Raw genomic sequence first — 22,926 nt, forward strand, 5'->3', positions numbered from 1 at the left:
CAAACATTTTTTAAAAGCTGGTGTCAGACTCGGTTCTCTACACCCGACTTGAGTTCATCACAGTAATCTGTTAATGGCTGTATTGCTCTGTTAAAATAATGTCGGTTGTTAATTTTATTGGGCATATAACTACTGCATCAGGACCACAAATTCACACATTTTCAGGGGTTGTATAACTGCATAAACGTTCAAGTAATGTTGCAGTCCTGTTGGATTGGAACTGGTAGTTTGACGGATATAACAAACATGGATGTTAGTGATTCCCTTTTGGTTTAACTATTTCCTTTCTCTCAAATCTTTTTTAAATCTTTGACATTGAACTTCAAACCATGGCCCTTGTTTAGAGTTCCTCAACATGGTGGATGCGTGTGTGTGTTGTCGCCGGCCTCTCCCGGCCACCTCTGTGTCTGACACCGCTCTGTTCGGGCCCCTTGCAGGACTTGTACCACCAGTCGTATGACCTGGTGTGCGTGATGTTCGCCTCCATCCCGGACTTCAAAGAGTTCTACACCGAGTCTGACGTCAACAAGGAGGGCTTGGAGTGCCTGAGGCTCCTGAACGAGATCATCGCCGACTTCGATGAGGTATTGGGAAACTACGATGTTGTTCGGCTGCCTGTAGTCATTACACTCGAAGCAACTTCACTTGAGCAACACAATGAGTTATTAATAAACCCTGGACATGTTGACCTTCAATGAACAGAAAGGGTCTGTCTCAACAAGTCTTAATTCAAACACATAACACACAATAGGGTGCGTTATGTTATACAAACCCCAAAAGTAGTGTGTTTTATGTTCCTAATGAACTGTCTGTATTTTGATGTCTGTGTGTCTGTCTGTCTGTGTAGCTTCTATCCAAGCCAAAGTTCAGTGGGGTAGAGAAGATCAAAACCATTGGCAGCACGTATATGGCTGCTACTGGGCTCAACGCATCGCCTGCCCCCGAGCACACAATGCAGGTACGGTCATGAATCACGCACAAGCACACACACACACACACACACACACACACACACACACACACACACACACACACACACACACACACACACACACACACACACACACACACACACACACACACACACACAGAGACAGAGACGCACATACACACACACACATAATTGACTAATTATAGAATAAAATGGCACTGAAAGGAAATATTGTACAAGTCCTAATATCAAATGTGTATTAGGCTATTTCCTCCTGATTTGATTGCATTAATCAGGAACTAGCAATTACCAAGGGCCAGTCTTCTAACTGTAGTGTTTTCTAGGACATTGATTCATTAAAACAGCGTGACGGTAAAAAGTAAAGGACTATCAGAAAAAAAGATAATACTTTAACAAAAAACCTGTGAAAAAAAAAGTGGGCGGCAAAATGTTCCCTAAGTAGTTAGTCTCTGTTTACAGACAGCTTTGTTCCAATTCTCTCAACTGGCCTTGCTTTCTGAGAACTAGCTCACTCAGCAGGTATCTTTTTATTCTTTTCTTTTTTTTTTACAAAGCGACTTAGAAAAGTACAATATATCGATCTCGGTACAGTAACGATGATCATAGAAGTGCCAGGAACTAAGAATTGCTAGGTGGACCCCTTCAACGTACACAAAAAATATAGGTAGGATAAGATGCTACACTAAGCTAAGTGCAAGGACGTACTATATACAATAAGTGTGTTAGACGGGGGGTTGGGAGGTTGCTATGCAGAGTCCAGGTGAACTCTGAACACCACAGACAGACGGACCTACATACAGACTAACAGACTCTTAACTCACATAATGTTTTACATTGCATTAGTGTGTGTGTGTGTGTGTGTGTGTGTGACACCAGTCCGCCTACATGTGTGTTTCTGTGTGTCTCCAGGAGCACGACCGACAGTACATGCACATCGGGACCATGCTTGAGTTTGCCTTCGCGTTGGTGGGAAAACTCGACGTGATCAACCGGCATTCCTTCAATGACTTCAAACTCAGAGTCGGTGAGTCACACCATCGATTATCATGGAGAAATGAACAAGCTGTAGGGGGAGGAGCATGAGAACGTCTCTCTGTTCTGATAACCGCTTCAGTAGACACTGTGTCCCCTCGGCGAAACACCATTGCAAGGTAAACAGTTTGAGGAACACAACATCGACATTTCCTTGACGTAAATTACAATAATCACAGGCAGGAAGAGTTTGTGGCCGATTCATTCATTTGACACATTACAACCCTCCTTCCAACGGGAGGAGAGAGAGAGGGGGAGCTGGAGGAGAGAGAGAGGGAGGAGAGAGCGAGAGAGGGGAGACGAAGGGTGGAGGAGGAGTGTTGGAGAGAGGAAGGTGAAGGAGAGAGAGAGGGAGATGGAGAGAGAGGGAGGTGGAGGAGAAGTGTGAGAGAGGAAGGTGAAGGAGAGGGAGAGGGAGGTAGAGAGATTGAGAGGAAGAGGGGGCAAATGGTGTGTGCTACCTGTGCTCTGGTGACACTTCACTCCCTCTCCAACCTCTCTGGGTGGAACTCAGCGGGGGGCAGGCTATTAACTCAGCAGTGTGTGTGTGCGTACTGGTGCACGTGCGCGCAGCTATCGCCCCGCTGTGTCCTTCCCGCAGCCTGATGAGCCTAATGCGTCTCCCTGGATCAGAGCACAAATCCCCAGTGTGTGTGTGTGTGTGTGTGTGTGTGTGTGTGTGTGTGTGTGTGTGTGCGCAAGCTCGCGTGTGCATGCGAGCGTGTGCTCGCTCACTTTTGGGTTTGCACACTCACGTGCGTGTGTTCTCGTCAAGAGATATTCATAGATTAGCAACGCACCCAGTTCAGCGTGTGTGGTTCTGCGTCAAAGCACATTCGATTGATCGGCAATCTCCGGTATATATATCCAATGAGTGTCCTCGGCAAGAGATAATCCTGGACGTGTGACACATCCAGCATATACTCTGTGTGTTACTAGGGTCTTATTGTTGCTTGTGTCCTGCTGTCCAGGTATCAACCATGGCCCGGTCATCGCGGGGGTGATCGGAGCCCAGAAACCGCAGTACGATATCTGGGGGAACACAGTGAACGTGGCCAGCCGAATGGACAGCACCGGAGTCCTGGGGAAGATACAGGTGAGCTGCTGTCACTCTGGCGGGCATCAATTGAACGCTCGACCAACACACACACCTCCTCCTCCAGGCCTGGTCTCCAAGATCAAACATGGAGTTGTTATTTCCGTGTCACACTCCCAAGTCCTCCATAGTGCTCGGTCTGTCTGTAAACTAGCGAGTTCCTAATAAGGTTTTGTGTCCAGCAGCCCTCTGTAGACGGATTTCATTGTTTTCTTCTTGAAGCAATCCGATTTTCTGCAAAGGTTTTGGTTCCCTTCCCAACCAAGGCGTCGTACTGTGACCTGCACTGGGAGCTAATCAAGCTAACGAGCCATGTTCTCTCTCTCTCTCTCTCTCTCTCTCTCTCTCTCTCTCTCTCTCTCTCTCTCTCTCTCTCTCTCTCTCTCTCTCTCTCTCTCTCTCTCTCTCTCTCTCTCTCTCTCTCTCTCTCTCTCTCTCTCTCTCTCTCTCTCTCTCTCTCTCTCTCTCTCTCTCTCTCTCTCTCCCACTCCCTCTCTCCGCTCCAGGTGACCGAGGAGACCAGCCGTATCCTTCTCACGCTGGGCTACATGTGCTCCTGTCGCGGCATCATCAACGTCAAAGGCAAAGGCGAGCTCAAGACCTACTTCGTCCACACGGAGATGACTCGCTCGCTCTCCCAGGGGAACGTCATGCCTTGAGACGCCGACCAGGAAAGATTGACTCGGTTTCGACACAAAACTATTCAGTTATTTATTCACTTTTTATTTTTCGGGGGTACCGCTTTTTTTCCACGGCCAATGGGAAAACGGCGAGGACAGCGGACGCTACGCAGGAGGACCTTGACTACCTTTTTTTGTTCAGCGACAAACATTAGAAAAAAAAATTATCTTAATAAACATCCGTCGTCGGAACAATCCATAGAGCCCAACGTATGGACGCCAACGACACCGCTGTAGTTGTTATTTTGTCATGCATAGAAGTGTAGGTGTACTGTGTACAGCAGGAAGACAAGCTAAAAGGAAGGACTGGACTCAAACGAGTATACAACAAGATGGAAGACCGATATACGACTGCACACCGATGTTGATCGTTCCAAATATCCTACCTATCAAGGTCGCTCAACATCGGACGGAATCAACGTCCAATCAAAGTAGCGGGGATCAAACACAATTAAATCCAACCATTCGAATAAATATATTACGAAAAGAGTGCTGTGGTAGAAGGGCGTCTTGATCAGGACATGCTCTGGTGAATGTGTATTTCGGTTGGAAATTCGACGCGGCCGATAAAAACTCTAATGGACGGTCACAAAGAACTGATGCAACCTTTCAAAGTAGCCATGCAACGGTAGCAGCTTGCATTCATTCTCAGCTTTGCCTTCCTCCTCCCCCCCCCCCCCCCCCCCCCCCACACCCACACCCCAATGCCCCAGGAGGGTCGCCCCACCGTAGGGGTGTGGTTCTGCGTGGTGTGGTCAGCTTGTCCCTTGTGTTCGCGTAGCTTTGCTATTTTTACGTTTCCGGTTCCCTCCCGACTTGGCGAAGTCACTCGAGTTAAGGTCGAGTTACGATTGGACGTTGACGCAACGCAAGGGGACCCATTACGTCCTCGCAAACCCTCCTTTGCGTCCACTGTTAGGGCCTGCGTTGCGCAATCTTTGTCTCGAGGCGACGCAGCAGTAAGGGCTGTGATTGGCCGGTTAACATAAACCCAACGTAAACCCCGACGCAGAACCAAAACAGTCGAAGCGACTGCGTGGTCATTGTGTCATCGTCCAACCATAACTCTCGCTTTGTCATTATAGAGATAGTGCAGTTAGGTGATTCCTGAATTACATAGTGCATGAGTACTGCTGTGTAGATCGGATACATCTGGATATAGGTGAGAGAGCGAGGGATGGGGATCCTAGTGTACATACGCCACCCGTTTCGTTCAACGCACACAAACAATGGATGTATTTCAAGATCGCCCAGCATAACATACAGAGATAAACATTGATTGAGGAAAAAACACTGTCCTGTTCTGAGGTATCAGAGCAAAACTTAAGATAATATACGTCCTAGTTCAAGCGGCACCCGATAGAAGAAAGATCTCGCTTTTGGTTTTGATGATACTCAAACTCTCGCGTATATTGTCTCTCCTTTCACTTCAAAAGAACAGAGGATTTCAGATCCCCCCCCCCCCCCCGGCCTTATTCCCAGGCCTCTGTACAGGGTCGTTTTGCAGTGTCTTCTGTCGTGTGATTTTGTACAAAAGAAAATACTATCAAAAAAGTGTTTTGATGTTTTTTCGACGATGTTGTTGTTTAGAATAGTTTTTTTTTTTTCCGGTTTGTTCTTTTGTTAAGAAAAACAATAAATACAATTTATATGTATTTCAATGGGTTTTATTCTCCCACTTCGTGCAGGCATCTTTTTCAAAGTCTGTATTTGTTATAAATATATATTCCGCAAGTTATATCAAACAATCACAGCTCACATGAGACAAATAATATATTGCTTTCTGAATTTAATGGCTAATCTACAAATCCCAATGCTCAGTTGTAGAAATCGAACATAGTTATCCAGAATATGCTGTTTACTATTTTTTAGTCAATACCTAAATAAAGATACTTTTTCCAAAGGCATCTTTACAAAATGATAATTACACTTACTTTACAGCTGTAAATTGCACTTCTGGAGCTAACCAAACCTAAACACCAACACCATTCCAAACATCGTATCGTTGTACATTGTTAAATGACGGCCATTTAGACATTACATTCTATGAAAGAGACCAGTGCCAGTTCATTTCCTCATATGGTTTCCTTCAACAGCTTACGACTTCAGGACTGGGAGCTGAATAAAGCTTTCTTTGAAAAAGAATTAGTTATTTTTGTGCCATTTTACTCAATGTTCTTTTCCATGATTAAAATAATTGCTGGAAATTGTTATCAAAATATTTATCAAAAATAATCATGATCATTATTTCTGCCCAAATTGCCCAGCTCTGTCAAACAAAGTAAAGCAGGAGCATGAGGAGGAATTAATTACACCCAGCTAAAAGCACAGATTGAATATACTTATATAAATGAATATCATCATATTCCATCTTCAATGCATTAAAGTCGATTAGATATGATGACAGTCACAGCACTTTGGTCGTTCGAAATGCAGTAAAACGTTAAAAAGAACCTCAAAACACTTGATGGAACATAGAAAAATCCTGGTTAATGAGCAAAACGGTTCCACAACACTTTCTTTTAAATAAACTGCAACAACAAAAAAAAAAACGATAAAAATACTTCATTAGCCAGCAGCAACATGTAACCCTTCCCACGACCAACCACATAAATTACGTGACGTCGCAGAGTAGCGCCACACCACGCAGGATCCAGTACTCTGGAGCCAGAGAGGTCTTCAGGTCCACGGCCGCAATGTAGTTGGTGTCCATGCGTAGAGGCTTCTTGTAGACCGGGCAGGAGTACAGCCGTGTGTCCTTGACGCCTGCGACGCACAGAGGAACATACTCTGTGAGTCCTTACTTTACCGAGGAGGCCATAGAGAAACACACTAAGTCCTATGGCATTTCATCCGTACTAGTTTGTGGGATTTGCACCCATCTGAATAAATGACTAGGCTAAAATGGATTTGAGAATAGTACAATGGTAAAACCCAAATATGAAAACAACCAGCAGCTTATAAAATGGTTAAAAAAACAATGTCTGGCTTTATATATAGTTATTCATACGCACAAATTGTAATATTGGATTTGTCCCTCATGGACGATTTAAAGTAGGTGGTTAGCGAACAATAAGAACGGACAACATTCAATATAAATCGTACACACAGATGAGCCTATAGACAATAAAAACCTAACAATACAGAGAGCATAATTGTTGTACTCCGACAGAATAATTATTACGGCATATTTGACGCCCACTAACGACACTTAATGACACTTCAATTTAATTTATTATTATTATTATTAATGCCCTGAGAGCTAGCGGCATGAAACCAAACATCGATTGATTTGCACTGCATGTCACTGTAGCCCATAAAGAGCGATCTCATGGCAGAAGCCAGCATCTCTCCGCCTTGCATCCAAATGTAAAAACACAAAACGAGGAGGATGCATTGTGACACTCGAATCGGTGTCCCATCTCGACGACAACTATTCCCTCCTTAACGCCGGCCGTGGACTCAGCGGGGCCCGTCGCTGAACACGCTCTCGAGGGAGGCCGCCTGTCAGGTGCGTCCCCCTCCGACGGCCTGCTAATGGGACCGGTGGAGTGGCTGGGCCCTCCAACCCACTGGTAACATCCCTCCTGAATGAAGAGCAAGCCGGGGCCACACACACACACACGCACACAGAGACACACAGCGTGCTAGCGCTGAAGATTCTCGTCCTTTTGTAAATCCCCAACAGATTCACGATAAGAAAAGACCTGCGCCAACAAGGGAACCAAGAATAGTCCCCAATCGCTTGGGTGGAAAAAGATCACAACACGTTCACGCCTGAAAGGCAAGCAGGGAACGGATAGTTGGGGTCGAGTGCACACGTACACACACACAGCCGACACTCCGCTGTCTGTCTGTCTGTCTGTCTGTCTGTCTGTCTGTCTGTCTGTCTGCCTGCCTGCCTGCCTGCCTGCCTGCCTGCCAGCCTGCCTGCCTGCCTGCCTGCGCACGCACGCACGCACGCACGCACGCACGCACGCACGCACGCACGCACGCACGCACTGTACACACCAAGGCATGTCTTGGTGTTGTTAAATCATCTCCAGGCAGTCTTTGCTCTAGGGGGTGATATGTGTGTGCGTGTCGAGAGCGGGAGGTGTTAGGAGTGCGTGTGTATGTGTGTATGTGTGTATGTGTGCATGTGTGTGTGTTTGTGTGTGGAGGGCCGTGGGGTGACAGGTGATGACGGCTTCAGAGTGCGGTTCCATCCTTGCCGTTGGAGGAGTCTAGTGCTCCAGTACTCTCAAGAACTAATGTTTACCATCTGCCCGTAGATCTGTTCCCAGACTAAATAAATAGCAATCCATTTCCACTTGACATTTAAATGGCAGTGCGAACGTTAAGATGAGAAGAAACAAGTATAGAGCACAATGTGTCTCAGAGAGAACAAGAGGAAATACAAAGAGAGGTTTATATTCACTCCTGGGTGGTTCCATCACACACCAAGAGATGATGATCGCTACGAGAATGCATGAGATGTATTGACAATTGTGTGCAGGAGTTTTTAATGCGTAAATTGCTTAAAATGTTCAGGTTGCAATGGAACTTACAAAATGAGCAATTCCCCCACTCTCCATTGTGTAAAACAGCAGGGAAAAGGGGGAAAGTGGATAAAGGAAGAATGTCTGTTCTTTAAAGAAAGAAATTGTGAGTGTCGAGTTGGCCCTGAGCAAAACACCTAGCTGCTCGACGAGCTGGCTGCTACCTTGCATGGTTGACACCGCCGTCAACAATGTAACTGTCAAAACTGTCAAACTGTCAAAAGTGAACCACAAGCAGGCTGCAGTTCACTTACCGGCCAAAGGGGCCAGTAATCAGAAGTCCTTTTCTAGCACAGGCATGTTTAAATGAGAACTGATCAGATTTTCTACTTTTTAGGGCAGGGTTGCTGAGTCTAATCTAAACGCCCCCTCAACTCAGATCCAAGAAGAGGTGTGAAATTGATGTGACACAGGTGTGTGTCACATCAACAGTTCACCAGTAACCAGCCAATAACAAGTCAAAGCATGGAGACACACAAGTTCAAGCGTCATCTAACGCAAACCATACATATCACAAAACATCACGCAACAGGAAACAAGGTGGGACTCCGCCCTTGCAGTTCTCGGCACCTTCACACCCCCCCCCCCCCCCCCACCCACCTGTAGAAGTCCTACTCCAGCGTCCCGCGACCACTCGACCTCAGACTCACCGTTGTTCTCGGCGTACATGCGCACCACTGGCATGGGCTCGAAGAGGACCTTGGGCTTGGAGTCGACCAACCGGCAGCCGCGCCGGTCCCAGCCCGCCCCCTCCAGGTGCAGCCCGTACACGTAGACCCCCTGGGAGGGGGGCTGCGCCACGTCCTCCCTCATCCAGCGCGTCACCTCGTTGCAGAGCACCATGCGGTCCAGAGCCCAGCCCTTATTGGCCCGGGTGATCTCCTGTGGTGGGGGGGGGGAGGTGGAAGGGAGAGTGATCAGGGAGGGCGGGACTCCGGCTCGTTTGATGACCCGACGTCATTTAACAGCATCTGGGCGGCGTGTGGCTCAGGAGGTAGTGCGGGTCGGCCGGTAACCGCAAGGTTGTTAGTTCGATCCCCGGCTCCTCCTAGCTGAGTGTCGAGGTGTCCCCCTGAGCGAGACGCCTCACCCTGACTGCTCCCGACGGGCTGGCTGTCGCCCTGCATGGCCGACACCGCTTTCGATGTGTGAATGTGTGCATGAATGGGTGAATGTCAGGCAATATTGTAAAGCGCTTTGAGTGGCCCCTGGATAGATAAGCGCTGTATAAATGCAGTCCATTTACCTAGCTATCCCTAAAAAAAAATGCTACTATTTCAAGTACAATGCAATTTCCACACACTCTACCAGCGGGCGTCATTGAGCAAGATGACCGCACCCACATGCACATCCCCCCCCTCCCTGCCTGCTCTATATGTCTGTTTAAGTCAGCGTAGGCTGGAGAAAGGTGTCTGCCAAGGGACCTGCTGGATACCACTACACAAGTGGGAACACTGTGGAGATGATTTATACAATTAAAGTTCCCTGTAGATAATAGATGGACCCCCTGCTGTCGGAGGCCTCGGCTTCCTCGGCAGGATTTAAAACAGTGAGCATGTATAATTCACAAATATGAATATATATATATATATATATATATAACACAACAGCATTTCACCCCCTCTCCAATGCATTATTCAGACAAGTACAAGCAACAAAGGTAGTGGCAGTGCATTATAAGTTGGACTGAAATTGTGTGGGTGTGCTTTTATCCATAGGGGCGGTTGTGTGTGTGTGTGTGTGTGTGTGTGTGTGTGTGTGTGTGTGTGTGTGCGCGCGCGTCTGTGTGTGTGTTTTGGCGTGTGTGTGTGCATTATGTTTATAGTGGGTGTGTCCATTTTGTTTTGGCATGTCCATATCTCTATTTTATGTGAGTCCATGTTTGTGTGTCTGTTTGTGTGTGTGTGTGTGTGCGTGCGTGTGTGTGTGTGTTTGACCATATTTGTGTCTGTTCTTCTTCCAAATATCGGTCCACAAGCATTTCCTGGGTCTGGGTGTTTGTGTGTGTGTTAGTGTTTCCATATGTGTTTGTGTGTGTGTGCCTGCCCATATGCGTGCCCATCTGGCTCCCTCCCCCTCCCTCCACCCCCCCCCCCCCTCCGCTGGGGCGGCGGCGGCGGCGGCACCAGATGCGTACCTGTCTCATGGCCGTCAGGAAGCCCTGCGGGTTGAAGAAGCCCGTCATCCAGAAGCAGAGCGGCCGTCCCTCAAACAGCCACGCCTGGAACTGACGGTTGCGCTCCAGCAGCTCTGTGAACCAGAAGCCCAGGGTGCTGGAGACCCACGACGCCTGGGAGAAGGGAAACGCACGCAAGCGCACAACAATCAACACACAAAGAGAACGAGGCACGATGAAGGAGGAAAGGAAAGCGAAAACGAGTGAGAGGTAGGAAACGCTTGAACGATGAGGGCCGTGAAGAGGCCACGAAGGAGAGCGCAGAACAAGATACACGAGTGGAAGGGTTTGTAAAGTGAAAGTAAGGGAACACATAAGGCCCAGAATTCACTCCAGGGCCATGGAGAGACCATAAAGGGAAAGGAGACAGCCAAATAAGAGACAGGAAAGGAAGAGTTTGTACAGTAAAAGTAAGGGGACACATAAGGCCCAGAATTCAGGCCAGGCTGGATTTTCTTCCCTCTTCTCTGAAGTTATTCTAATCGTTGTTAAAAACATGTTTGTTACGGGGAGAAATTTTCCAGAATGTCGAGGGACTGATTAAAGATGTTTTGAGAGATTATGCAAATAGATGATGATGTTACAGTACATTTCCAGTGGTAGAATTTGCCTACTCTTGACTTTGACATTTCCCCATTATTTCCCCTTTTTTTTTTTTTATATATATAAACCAAAGTGACAGAAATTTGTTTCCATCTATCATGGAAATGGGTTTTGTGAACTATGGATGGAATTCCGCGCTGTAATGTCAAAATCTGTTAAAATTCACAAACAAACCGCAGAAACAGCGCGCCAGCCAGCGAGACAGAACATAAGTGGGAGACGGATGATGCTTGTCCGATGCCCAAACACAGCGAAACAGTACATGATTTGTCATTTGTTAGATGGAATGGTACCAAAAATGACTAAATCTGATAATAGCAAAACACATTTACGGGAATAGGAGCATATTCACGGCGGCCTTGTGTGTATTTGTGTGTGTGTCTGTGCGTGCGTGCAAGTGTGTGTGTGTGTGTCAGGGACAAGATTTTTCATTAATAGCTTGGGGAGGCACCAAGCAGCAGCCATGAATGCGCGTTTGGTTCCCTGCTGGAAGCGAGTTAGCGTGTTTTCCTTCTTCTTCTAAAACTCTCCATCGCCAATCTGAAAATGACATATTTATCTAGCAATAAGAATTCATATATTTCTTTGCTGACCTTCTTCCAACGGGCAGGGATGCGGGCGTCGTACATGCAGTCCAGCGCGTCCCTCAGGTTCTGGCTCATGATGATGGTGCCGTCGATGGCCAGCTTGAGGTCGGTGAGCGTGTTGCGGACTAGCACGATGACCCGCTGCATGCGGTCCACCTCCTGCCGCAGGAAGATGTTCATGGGCTGGAAGGGCCCCATCTTCTGGAGACGCTCCCGCACCTGATCGGACGACAGATCGGAAGAAAGATCGGACGACAGATCAGACGATGGATCGGACGATGGATCTGACGATAGATCGGATGCAGATTAGATTAATAGAAAACCAGAACAGAAAGGTTGTTTTTTTAGAAACCATTTGAACACAACTGTTTATTGTGCGCTTTATAGGCAGAACGTCTTATACAATGACAATCGTGAAGAGTTTCAAAGGGACATTTTGAACAAGACTTTGGAGTCTGGAGCCTTGATTTATTATAAAGTGTTGAGGGAGACATTCTTATGTTCTGGTCGTTTGTTCCGGATGTTTGATGCGTAAAAACTAAAAGCTGCTTCATCAGCCGTGTTTGTAACGCTGGGAACAGTAAGGATCTGAGGACACACTTCTAGATTATTCTATTCTACCAATTCGCCAGGCTGAGGAATTACTGCAGGATCTATTTGTACAATGTCTTTATCGACGTATTGTTTTTATTTACACTTTGATATATTCTGATTTGATTGACAGCTGTGATGTCCTTATTCGGCGGTGGTGCGGTGGGGGTCGGGGGCTTGATGAGAAACACCTGAACCTGGCTCATTAGGAGCAGTTCTCTCTCTCTCTCTCTCTCTCTCTCTCTCCCTCCCTATCCTTCTCTCCACCAGGCACTTTAGCAGCAGACAAATTAGTTCAGAGTGGTTTTATTTTTAATTTGGCCCTCACCCTTACAGGGCTGTTCAAAGTTGGCTCTCAATCGGAAGTTCAATAAAATACTGAAAAAGTGGACCATTGTGTTTTATCCATAGGCCTAAGGAATGGGGCTATAGATATATAATGACTGTTATTATAAGTAGTACACAGATAAAACTTAGAATTAAATAATACAGCAATTATGAATCAATTATCACATTTCTAATCTTTCACGCAATCATGCTATTTATTTGTTATTATGGCAATCACTATGACATGTTTGCACGTGGTTTTGATGGACGTTTCTCGGAATTTATAACCAGGGCTAGAACAACAGCCGAAGAATAACAGGAAGGACTGGCAATCCGTGGACATGTTTTGTTGTATGCAAGACGACAAGACGAAAAGCAATTCCAGTATAGTCTCATTGTATTGAGATACACTGTGTTCATAGTGTTTCTTTTGGAAACACTGTTTTGAAATCCCCCAAACCTCATCATGACAGTGTGGGGATTATTTCTTATCGGGTCAAAAAATAAAGAAAGTTCTTATGCTATAAGTTATCTGGAAGGGCGTGACACATACCAACATTTGCGCACACACGCACACACACACACACACACACACACACACACACACACACACACACACACACATACACACATACATACATACATACATACATACATACATACATACATACATACATACATACATACATACATACATACATACATACATACATACATACATACATACACATACACATACACATACACATACACACACACACACACACACAGTATTGCTGTCATCCTCATATTCAGTGACTTCTGGTATGCATCCATGAGATGTGATCTGGGAAGAGAGTTATCGCGGAAATAGTACCTATATCATTCTTCCCCAGATAAGACATTTATTTCAAATGTGCCCACGCTCCAGACCTAAGGGCTTCTTCAATATGTGGTTTCCATAGATACATCTACTATGGCGATTAGATTGATGCCCCGATGGAAATGAAATGCATGGTTCACACGCCTTCCATTACTGTAATAAAAACCAACCCAAAACTCTTACATCTATACTATACTGCTGTATTGAAAATACATTATCCACTACTCAGCTATCAGCTCAGTATACCAACGCCCTATTCTCCAGAAGCCTTTGCTTTGAAGCCATTCAGGACTTTATGGAGACCTGAACCCGGACCGTTCATTGAGATGCATTGGGTTATATTTATCCTGTGCGTGTAAGTAAGTGATTCTTTCATGCTCTGTATTCTAATAATCTATGCCACTCTTTAGTGGGTTTCATGAACATTGGCCTCTCCCAACAGACACTGAAACATGTAACATCGTTGATAATGTAAAGCTCCTTCACTCTATTACACAGATTGATAACTTTTCCCATAGCGTCCCTGAAGAAGAACAGAGAGACAGATAGACATACAGCCAGAAGGACAGACAGGCAGACAGACAGACAGGCAGACAGACAGAAAGAAAGAGAGACAGATGGAAGAGCAGACAGACATATAGAGAGAGACACAGACAGACATATAGAGAGAGAGACACAGACAGACATATAGAGAGAGAGACACAGACAGACAGACAGACGGACAGACGGACAGACGGACGGACATACGGACAGACAGACAGACAGACAGACAGACAGACAAGGCGGGTGATTTGCGTGGTGCTGTCTCTTCACACATGTGGCAATATGCTCTCACCTCATGGTGCCATGAGCCCAGGAATAAAAAGCCTGTAAATTGGCCCCAACACTCCCAGTGAACTGTGTCCCAGAGCCTTTTTTTGGCTCTCTGCCTCCTTCACAATATGACGCACAGACACACACACACACACACACACACACACACACACACACAGACACACACACACACACACACACGGCCACCTGTACCTCTGTATTCCTGTCCCTTTCCTCACCCTGTCACTTGGGTAGACTCACACAACTTAGATTAACCTAACACCCCTGAACCTCACACCTCCACCCCAGGGCCGACAAATTAAACTAAAAATTCCAACATTTACATACATCTACTATGGCGATAAGATCGATGCCCCAATGGAAATGAAATGCAAGGTTAAATTGCCTTTTATCAATAAAAAAAATCCAATATTTTTACATTTATTAACGTGACCATTTTAAAAATCTTAAAATTGGCCATTTTAAAAGACACATTTTTTGACGAAAACTCCCCCAAAAAGCAAACAAACAAACAGGGGGGGGGGGGGGAGTGCCTCACCTCGAAGGGGACGTAGTCGGGGGGCAGCTTCTCCAGCATGTCGTCGGCCAGCCGGCCCACCACGGCCTCGCGGGTCTCCCCCCCGCCTGACGAGCTGTCCTTGGGCTGGATGCTCAGGATGGTGTCCAGCACGTCCTTGGCCAGCTTGCTCTGGTACGTGATGTCGGCGTTGGGGTGCAGGCCAAACACCTCGGGTGTGTCGTAGGCCGGCAGACCCTGGGACGGAGGAGAGAGGAGAACGTTCTGGTTGGCCCGGAGTAGAGGGGGGTTTTGTGTTTGTTTGTGTGGCGTTGTGGTTTGTTGGGGGATAGTGTTACTTTTTCCCGACGATGTGTTTGAGTTAAATTAGTTTTTACAGATTTACACTTGGATGATTATAGTAAGTATCCATCCATCCATCCATCCATCCATCCATCCATCCATCCATCCATCCATCCATCCATCCATCCATCCATCCATCCATCCATCCATCCATCCATCCATCCATCCATCCATCCATCCATCCCTCCATCCCTCCATCTATGAAATGCCTACCGGGCACAGTAACATGTGTTGAAAACAGCAACCTTTTACAGTCAATCTTTACTTGGAGGTGTCATCCAAGTCAGATACAAATGGTTAACCTCATAGCAACATTGCCCAAGTCATATTTTAAGGTTCATCTTGTATTTAGCGGCAAAAACGCCTTAGCCAAATAGATAGACTTAGGCAGATAGTGATTATGGAATGTAAAACGCACTCTGATTGGCTTAGGATATAACCAATGAGGCGTAGTGAATCAGCAGCTTTAGGAGAGTAGGTTCACTTCAGATATCACAATTTGGCCTAAATATGAGTTATGACGAAATGCTTCATTTTCTCTTAAGGGCACTTTAGGGAAGGTGTCAATTAGCCTGGTGTTCCTAGTTAAAACAAAGCAGTCGAACATAGACAGATTATTTATACAACGGCACACACATCATGACCTCACTTTGATCCATCAAGTGACCATTTTAGAAGGGGAGGTCAACGGTAAATGCCGCAAAACAAGGTGCATTGTGGACATTGTGTCCTTCCCGTCACAGCAGAAATGCCGACAAAGTGTTTATCACAGAAGCTTTGATTTGGCTTACTTCGAAAAAGGAGACATTTACGATAAGTGCAGCATTGCCCACGTCAGTGTTGACGTCTCAATAAAATGTAGACAACAGAATAGGACCGGGGAATTCGTTTTCTATCGACCAGACGTTTGAAAGACAGAACATTCCATTAAAGCAAGAACATATATTTAACCGACGGTCAAAACAGCCTTTACCCTTTTATACCCTAATAAGCTTTAGAGTCATTTTGGCTCCAGCAGTCCTACTGCTTTATTGCAGAACCTCTGGGATGAGACGGCACAGAGCCTGTGCCGGAAACAGATTTGTTTCTCAGATCAACTCATTCTTGAGAGTGGATGAAGCTTTCACAGAGGGATTTTTAATAAGTGCGTTTCTACAGTGGCCCGTCTACACAGTGTTTTAAACCTTTTCAGACACTTTCCTTCTTGCTGGTGAACTGTGCGTTTGCCAATTACGCGGTCCCAGCTCCCCTCCTCCAGCCACGTGATTGCCACAGCAGACATGTGTCGGCTTTGGCAGACTTATGGCTAGATTTGAGCATTTACATTTACATTTAGGGCATTTAGCAGACGCTTTTATCCAAAGCGACTTACAATAATACATTTGTCATAAGAAGTGCATCAATATATCGCTGTCGGTACAGAAAGGATGTTCATAGAACCAAGTGCAAGTACCACAATCGCTAGGTTAATCAATTCCCCGTATTACAGACATGATAGCAGCTGCTGCAGTTGCTACACAGTTAAGTGCTACAATACAATACAATACAATACAATACAATACAATACAATACAATACAATACAATACACTACAATACAGTGTACAATGGTGGTCAGAAGAGGAAAGGTGGCTATGCAGAGTCGAGGTGAACTCTGAACAGGTGAGTCTTGAGTCCTTTTCGGAAGATAGTGAGCGACTCTGCGGTCCTGAGAGCGGCAGGGAGCTCGTTCCACCACTGAGGCCCCAAAACCGAGAAAAGTTGTGAATCAGACTGAGCAGTCTGATTCGTGAGACTACCTTCAGAGTAAAACATCCATCAACATTTTCATTCAATGCATTTGAACAGAAACAGTTTTATTAAAAGGATTTTATTAGAGATATTGCAGTGAGTTTGCGATTCAGCCCCTTACTGATCTTGGGGCACTAAGTGGCCCCGGCGCGAACTCATCATTCAGCCATTCTAGCCAGCAGACAAGCTGTCAGGACTGTGACAGTATAAGGTTCTTATAGGGAGATGTGTGTGTGTTTCTGCGAGCGTTCCTGCATGCGTGTATGTGTGCAAGAATCGTTCACAAATCACGAACATTGTTGAACCTATTTACGTAGGAATGTGATGCGAGCTATTGCAATTATGTCTTTCATTCCTCGCTATTTATCTTCCGTTGATATTATAATCACAAGTACCACCAAACCAACACAAAAGAGGCCTCTAACCGTACCGAGGACTGATTTGACTGACCTAGCGAATAGTAAGCAGTCTACAGAGCTACGGCAATTACAGCCTAACAAAATGACAAATCATTGTTGTCATGTGAAACCACAGGAAAACATTCTATTCTTTTTCCTTGCCCCCAAAATATGAGGAATGGGAGCTCGCTGTTAAGACAGCCTCCAGATGAAGAACATCCTAACAAAGGGAGATGGGCTGGGCTGATTCATGTGTCCACCGCTTTGCTCCCCATCTACCAGGGAGGAGATGGGACCGAGGAATCCACACGCGCGAGTCCAGAGACAAGTGCAGCGTGTTCGGATGGAAGATCCCCTTTCTTTCCCCTGATGGAGGTCAATTAGCTCCTCTCCACCAGAATTGTATGTCCGCCCCTTGTGTTAAGTTGTGTGTTTGTGTTTCCACATGTGTGTCAGAGAGAGAGAGCAGAAGAGGGAGACCAAGAGAGTAAGAGTGAGAGTGAAAGAGAACGAGAGCAAGAGCGAGAGATTAAAGGGGGATGGTTATATTTTATATTTTCCTTTGTTGAGTTTTTATACTGCTTTGGCAATGTTAAGGTTTTTTTCCAGGTTTATCTGCCAATAAAGCAATTTTTTTCTATTGAATTTGAATTACAAATTCACCAGAGAGAGTGAAAAAGTACAAGAGTATGTCAGTGTGTGTGTTTTTGGCCGTGACTTTCTTTCTTTCTTTTCCCGGTCTCTATTTGTGGGGCGGTGCGAAGGAGAGAGCGTTCTGAGCCTCCCAGCTCTTAGCATCCATCATAATGAAAGTGGCTGTAATGAAACTAGCACTGCAACCACCCCTAGACATGAGCACACACACACACACACACACACACACACACACACACACACACACACACACACACACACACACACACACACGAACGCATAGACCCAGCACACTCTAATAAATCAACCGTAATCTGTGAACAAATAGGAGCTCTACAGGAGCCCACTTAGCCGAGACTGAACGTGTCTTATACAACGCCACATCAGACTCTGCAGCCAGCGTCACCCGGCAACCAAACTAACACAATGGCCCCGGTGCACACCACACCAACGTGTGTATGTGTGTGTGCGCGAGTGTGACTGTGAGTGTGTGCGATACTGCCCATGTATGTGTACGTGGGAGTGTGCGCGAGTGTGAGTGCGTACTATACTGTCTGCGTGTGTGTACATGTGAGTGTGCGAACGTACACAATGCACACACACAATCCTCCAGTGCACACAACACCAGCATGTGTGTGTGTGTGTGTGTGTGTGTGTTTGTGTGTGCGATATTGCGCATGTGTGTGTGTACGTGTGTGTGTGTCTGTGTGTGTGTGCGTGCATGTGTGTGATTGTGCGTGTGTCTGTGTGTGTGTGTGTGCGTGAGTGCGTGCGATACCGTGAACATGCGTGCAGGTGCATGCGTAACAGTTACAACCTCTGCGTGTTATCCCGCTGTTTGGGAATCGCGCGCGGCGTGTTTCAACAACATTTTCCCGGCATTCCCCGATGTTTGGGTTTTCCCACCTGGATGTAGGCGAGGTACTGGTCCACGCCGGGGCAGCGGGGGATGCGGTAGCCCTTGTAGAAGTGGAAGTCGGGGCCGAACATGTTCTCGCTGAACCACACGGCGGCGAAGGTGTTGAGCAGCCGCTTGTCGTAGTCGTCCGTCACGCGCCCGCCGTACTGGATCTCGCCGATCATGTAGCGCACCGTGTTCCAGGACACGCCCTGTGGGGGGAGGAGCCAGAGGCTGGGTGATCCAATCATATGTCGGGGGTGAGCGGTTTATGGTGTTTGTGTTGTTGATGCATTTGTTTTTACTATTTAAATGGATACGTTATTTAGTTAGCTAACCCTAACCAAAGTCATTATAACCAACAGGAACTTAACTACGATACAACCACCAAACCCTAGCTGCTATGCTAATGCTAGATGATAACGTTTATTAATGCATTATCTATTGTTATTGAATGGATCATTTATGTCCCCTTATTATTAAGTATTACCAATTATATTCCACTTACTGAATAGACAAAATATAACAAACTGAAGGTATTACCTGCATATGATATGGGCCTATGGTATATTCAAACATACATATGTATACTGTACATACAGTATGATGTAATCGCAATAAGACTTTACAACTGGCTGGAGCAATCGAGGGGATCAGAGTCGACTGGGGAGTATTTATATGCTGGGCATTCTGTACATTCCGCCAAATTTTTAACTAAACTATTCTATTAATTACTTTAGCATTATGACCCCTCCAGGGTGAATAAAGTACTTATATGTCTGTATGTCTGTCTGTCGATCTATGTATTTATCAGCCTGCATAAAGTACATCTCATCTTGGATACGGACATTCACATATAGGCCAGAAATAACTGAATTGAAATGCATGGTTACCCTTGGTACTTCTGGGAAAGGTACTGTGCATTCTGCTATTTGCATGCGATGCGCCATCTGTGACATTCAGATTTAAGCTTAAGTGACCTTCTCAAGGAAGTCCGTAAGAATTTGGATTTTCTCCGTCCTACCCCGCGTGTAACTACCAGACGCTTCGTTCCTTAAAGTGGCTGTAACATGTTGAGCTTTCAGGGTCACAGCTGCTGGCGTTTACTTGAGCGCTGAAGACCCACCTAGCTTTGATGCTACCCTGGGCGGAGCGAAACCACTCAGTTTGGCCACCTTGACGCTGCGCTCAAAGTTCAAACCATTTCAACTTTGAAGGCGTTTCATGTTTACTAATGGTGTTCAGGTTAACTAAGGTTACTTTGTTTATGTTTTTTATGAATTAATTTTTATGAATTTAAATGCAGACGTTATTTAGTTCGCTAACCCTAACCAGAGTCACTTTAACCTACAAGAACTGAACTACAATACAAAAACATAACCCAACCCCTATGCTAATGCTATATAATAGCGTTTATTACTCCATTACCTAATGTTATTGAATAGATAATTAATGCACTCTTATTCTAAGTGTTGCCTCACTTGGACACCATCATCGAGTTACATCGAGCGCATACATTTGTGTCAGAATATATAAAATAAAACACAAGTCCAAATTCATATGCCAAGGGGCAGAGACCATTTTTGGAATGAAGCCCAGAAAAAATTTAGCTCGGAAGTCTGGATTAAGTGGCGAGGGATACCAACATTTATTTGAGTGTTATTTAAGTGTTGAATGAAAAATGTAGCAATTAAAGACTATCAGTACTCAGATCAGATCGGCCGGATGGAGATTAATCACCAGGCTCTCCCTAAAAACTAGTTTTCGCTCCTTCGATGCGATAAACTTCTGATGATGACGATGATGAAGATGATCTGCCTCTGCTGATCATTTATCCTAATAAATCCTTTTTAATCACGCGCAATATGATGATCGATCACAGGTGTTGCTAACTGTCTATGTATTTTATGCAATATTATGATACAATATTTATAATAATACAATACTTAAATCATTACCGATAAGGCTTCAAACCCAACAAACTCCCTCCCCGCAGACCTTCTTTGTGTCCATGTATTTTATGCTATAATATTTAAATAATAAATTGCGTAAATCATTACCGATAAGGCTTCAAACCCAACAAACTCCCTCCCCACAGACCTTCTTTGTGTCCATGTATTTGATGCTATAATATTTATAATAATACATTGCGTAAATCATTACCGATAAGGCTTCAAACCCAAGGTACCGCCGCCCTCCCACAGACCTTCTTGATGTCGATGTCGTCCAGGTGGTTCTGGACAAACTGCACGGTGGCGTTGAAGTCGGCCTGGTTGAACTCGTAGGGGATGTTCCAGCCCAGCGGCCCGTACTTCCTCCTCTCCTGCACCGTGCTGTGGAGGAAGGCCACACCGTACAGCATGGGCTTCCACTGCACCATGTTGCTGACGTCCAGCAGGTCCTGGTTGATACCTGGGTGGGGGGGGTTTATACAGGGGATTAGCTGAAAGGGACCTCAGGGCTACCCGGGATTAGTAGATGGGCTAGAGGTACTCGGGTGTGTTTGGTCGATATGGCATTTGACCACAGCTTCGTTAAAGAATAATTACATTCACATTAACATTTAGGGCATACAGCAGACGTTTTTATCCAAAGCGACATACAATAAGTACATTTGTCAGAAGAATCCCTGTCGGAACAGTAAGGAAGGATATTCATAGAACCAAGTGTCAAGCACTTTCAATATATGACACCGCTCGGCAGTTGCACACGATATATATTGATTCGGAGCTCATCACAAATCAAGACGAATTCCAGTAATTTCCATGATATTCTTAGGCAAATGACGTTGCTGTTCTTTGTAACACTCGGGCCTAAATTAAATCATTGCTGCGCTGAGTCTAACATCGGATCTGATTAGATTACCTGAAGTGCAGTGATTGGTTTGATTAAGCAGCATGATCCTATTTATGAACAGCCCTGAGTGGAAATGGTTGCTGGGGAAAATGTATTTTTAGAAGTTACTGACTGGGGCCTGGAACATATTAAACTGTACAAAATTAGATGGGAAGAGTGCACTCCCACACGCAGCAGACAATTTGAACTTCATTAAGAACTCCAATATGCATCCAGGCCAGCCTGCCCCAGTTTTGTGCCAGCGTTGCACACTCAATAGAGCTATGCTAATAGAGCTATGCTAATGTACCATTGCGGGTACAAACCTATCCACTGTAACATTTAAGGTTTAAAGGGATTCTAGGTTGAAGTTAGAATGACAAACATTAAGGCGATTTTGTTATTTTTGGATGCAGCAAGAAGCAGTGTGAAAGTGTGAGTGAGGGGTTTCAAGTAGGCTGGTTCTCTCCGTGGACAGACACACACATCTGCATACCGTAGAAGATCATTCTTCACTGAACACACTCACCCACACAGCCACCGACTCACTCAGTCACTCACACACACACGTACATTAACTCTGCCGCGTCCATCTGCATACCCTAGAAGCTCATTATTCAACGCACACAGCCACACACACACACTCCCTCACTCACTGAACACACAAACGCACGCCCAAACCCCCCACACACACACACACACACACACACACACACACACACACACACACACACACACACACACACACACACACACAAAGGCATACACACACGCAAGCCCAAGCCTACACCAACACACAGACACACACACACACACGCGCGCGCGCACACGCATACACGCACGCACACAAACACCTACACAGACACACGCACACCTACACAGACACCCACACACAGACAACCCATCGATTCGCCACGCACCGCCGTAGGTCCTCTTGAGCCCCGCCCTCAGGCCCTGCGGCGGCTCGTTGGTGAACTTGATGGCCATCTGCAGCAGGGTGATGGGGAAGAGGCGGTGGGCCTCGGTGGTCATCCACAGGCGGAAGGTGTCGTGCACGCCGTCCGTCTCCGTCACCGTGTCCATCAGCTCGTCCATGAAGTCCAGGCCCAGGTGGCAGTTCTGCAGCAGCGCCCAGCCGCCCTGCAGACAGACGGACGGACAGAGGGGGACAAGGGGGGGGTCATGTTGAGGCCGGAGCCAATTGACAAATAT

The 22,926-nt window shown here is 45.9% G+C and overlaps 2 protein-coding genes across 2 annotated transcripts in view; one reads left to right on the top strand and one right to left on the bottom strand.

Annotated features, from left to right (window-relative positions):
* adcy2a (adenylate cyclase 2a) overlaps nucleotides 1–5,415 on the top strand; it is a 40,461-nt gene extending 35,046 nt beyond the window's left edge. Inside the window, exons 20-24 of the mRNA XM_060064880.1 lie at nucleotides 438–584; nucleotides 848–958; nucleotides 1,862–1,976; nucleotides 2,956–3,080; nucleotides 3,587–5,415. Of these exons, the coding sequence (XP_059920863.1) occupies nucleotides 438–584; nucleotides 848–958; nucleotides 1,862–1,976; nucleotides 2,956–3,080; nucleotides 3,587–3,739 (651 nt within the window). The 3' untranslated portion in view covers nucleotides 3,740–5,415. The remainder of the gene's footprint in view (nucleotides 1–437; nucleotides 585–847; nucleotides 959–1,861; nucleotides 1,977–2,955; nucleotides 3,081–3,586) is intronic.
* Nucleotides 5,416–5,485: 70 nt separating this feature from the next.
* Nucleotides 5,486–22,926, bottom strand: part of dnah5 (dynein, axonemal, heavy chain 5) — a 139,661-nt gene continuing 122,220 nt past the window's right edge. Inside the window, exons 81-88 of the mRNA XM_060064883.1 lie at nucleotides 22,635–22,854; nucleotides 21,086–21,291; nucleotides 18,888–19,091; nucleotides 14,820–15,035; nucleotides 11,674–11,886; nucleotides 10,439–10,591; nucleotides 8,952–9,183; nucleotides 5,486–6,526 (exon numbers count right to left, since the gene is read on the bottom strand). Coding sequence (XP_059920866.1) covers nucleotides 6,375–6,526; nucleotides 8,952–9,183; nucleotides 10,439–10,591; nucleotides 11,674–11,886; nucleotides 14,820–15,035; nucleotides 18,888–19,091; nucleotides 21,086–21,291; nucleotides 22,635–22,854 — 1,596 coding nt within the window. The 3' untranslated portion in view covers nucleotides 5,486–6,374. The remainder of the gene's footprint in view (nucleotides 6,527–8,951; nucleotides 9,184–10,438; nucleotides 10,592–11,673; nucleotides 11,887–14,819; nucleotides 15,036–18,887; nucleotides 19,092–21,085; nucleotides 21,292–22,634; nucleotides 22,855–22,926) is intronic.

This window comes from Gadus macrocephalus, chromosome 11 (assembly GCF_031168955.1).
Source record: "Gadus macrocephalus chromosome 11, ASM3116895v1".
Lineage (NCBI taxonomy): Eukaryota > Metazoa > Chordata > Actinopteri > Gadiformes > Gadidae > Gadus > Gadus macrocephalus.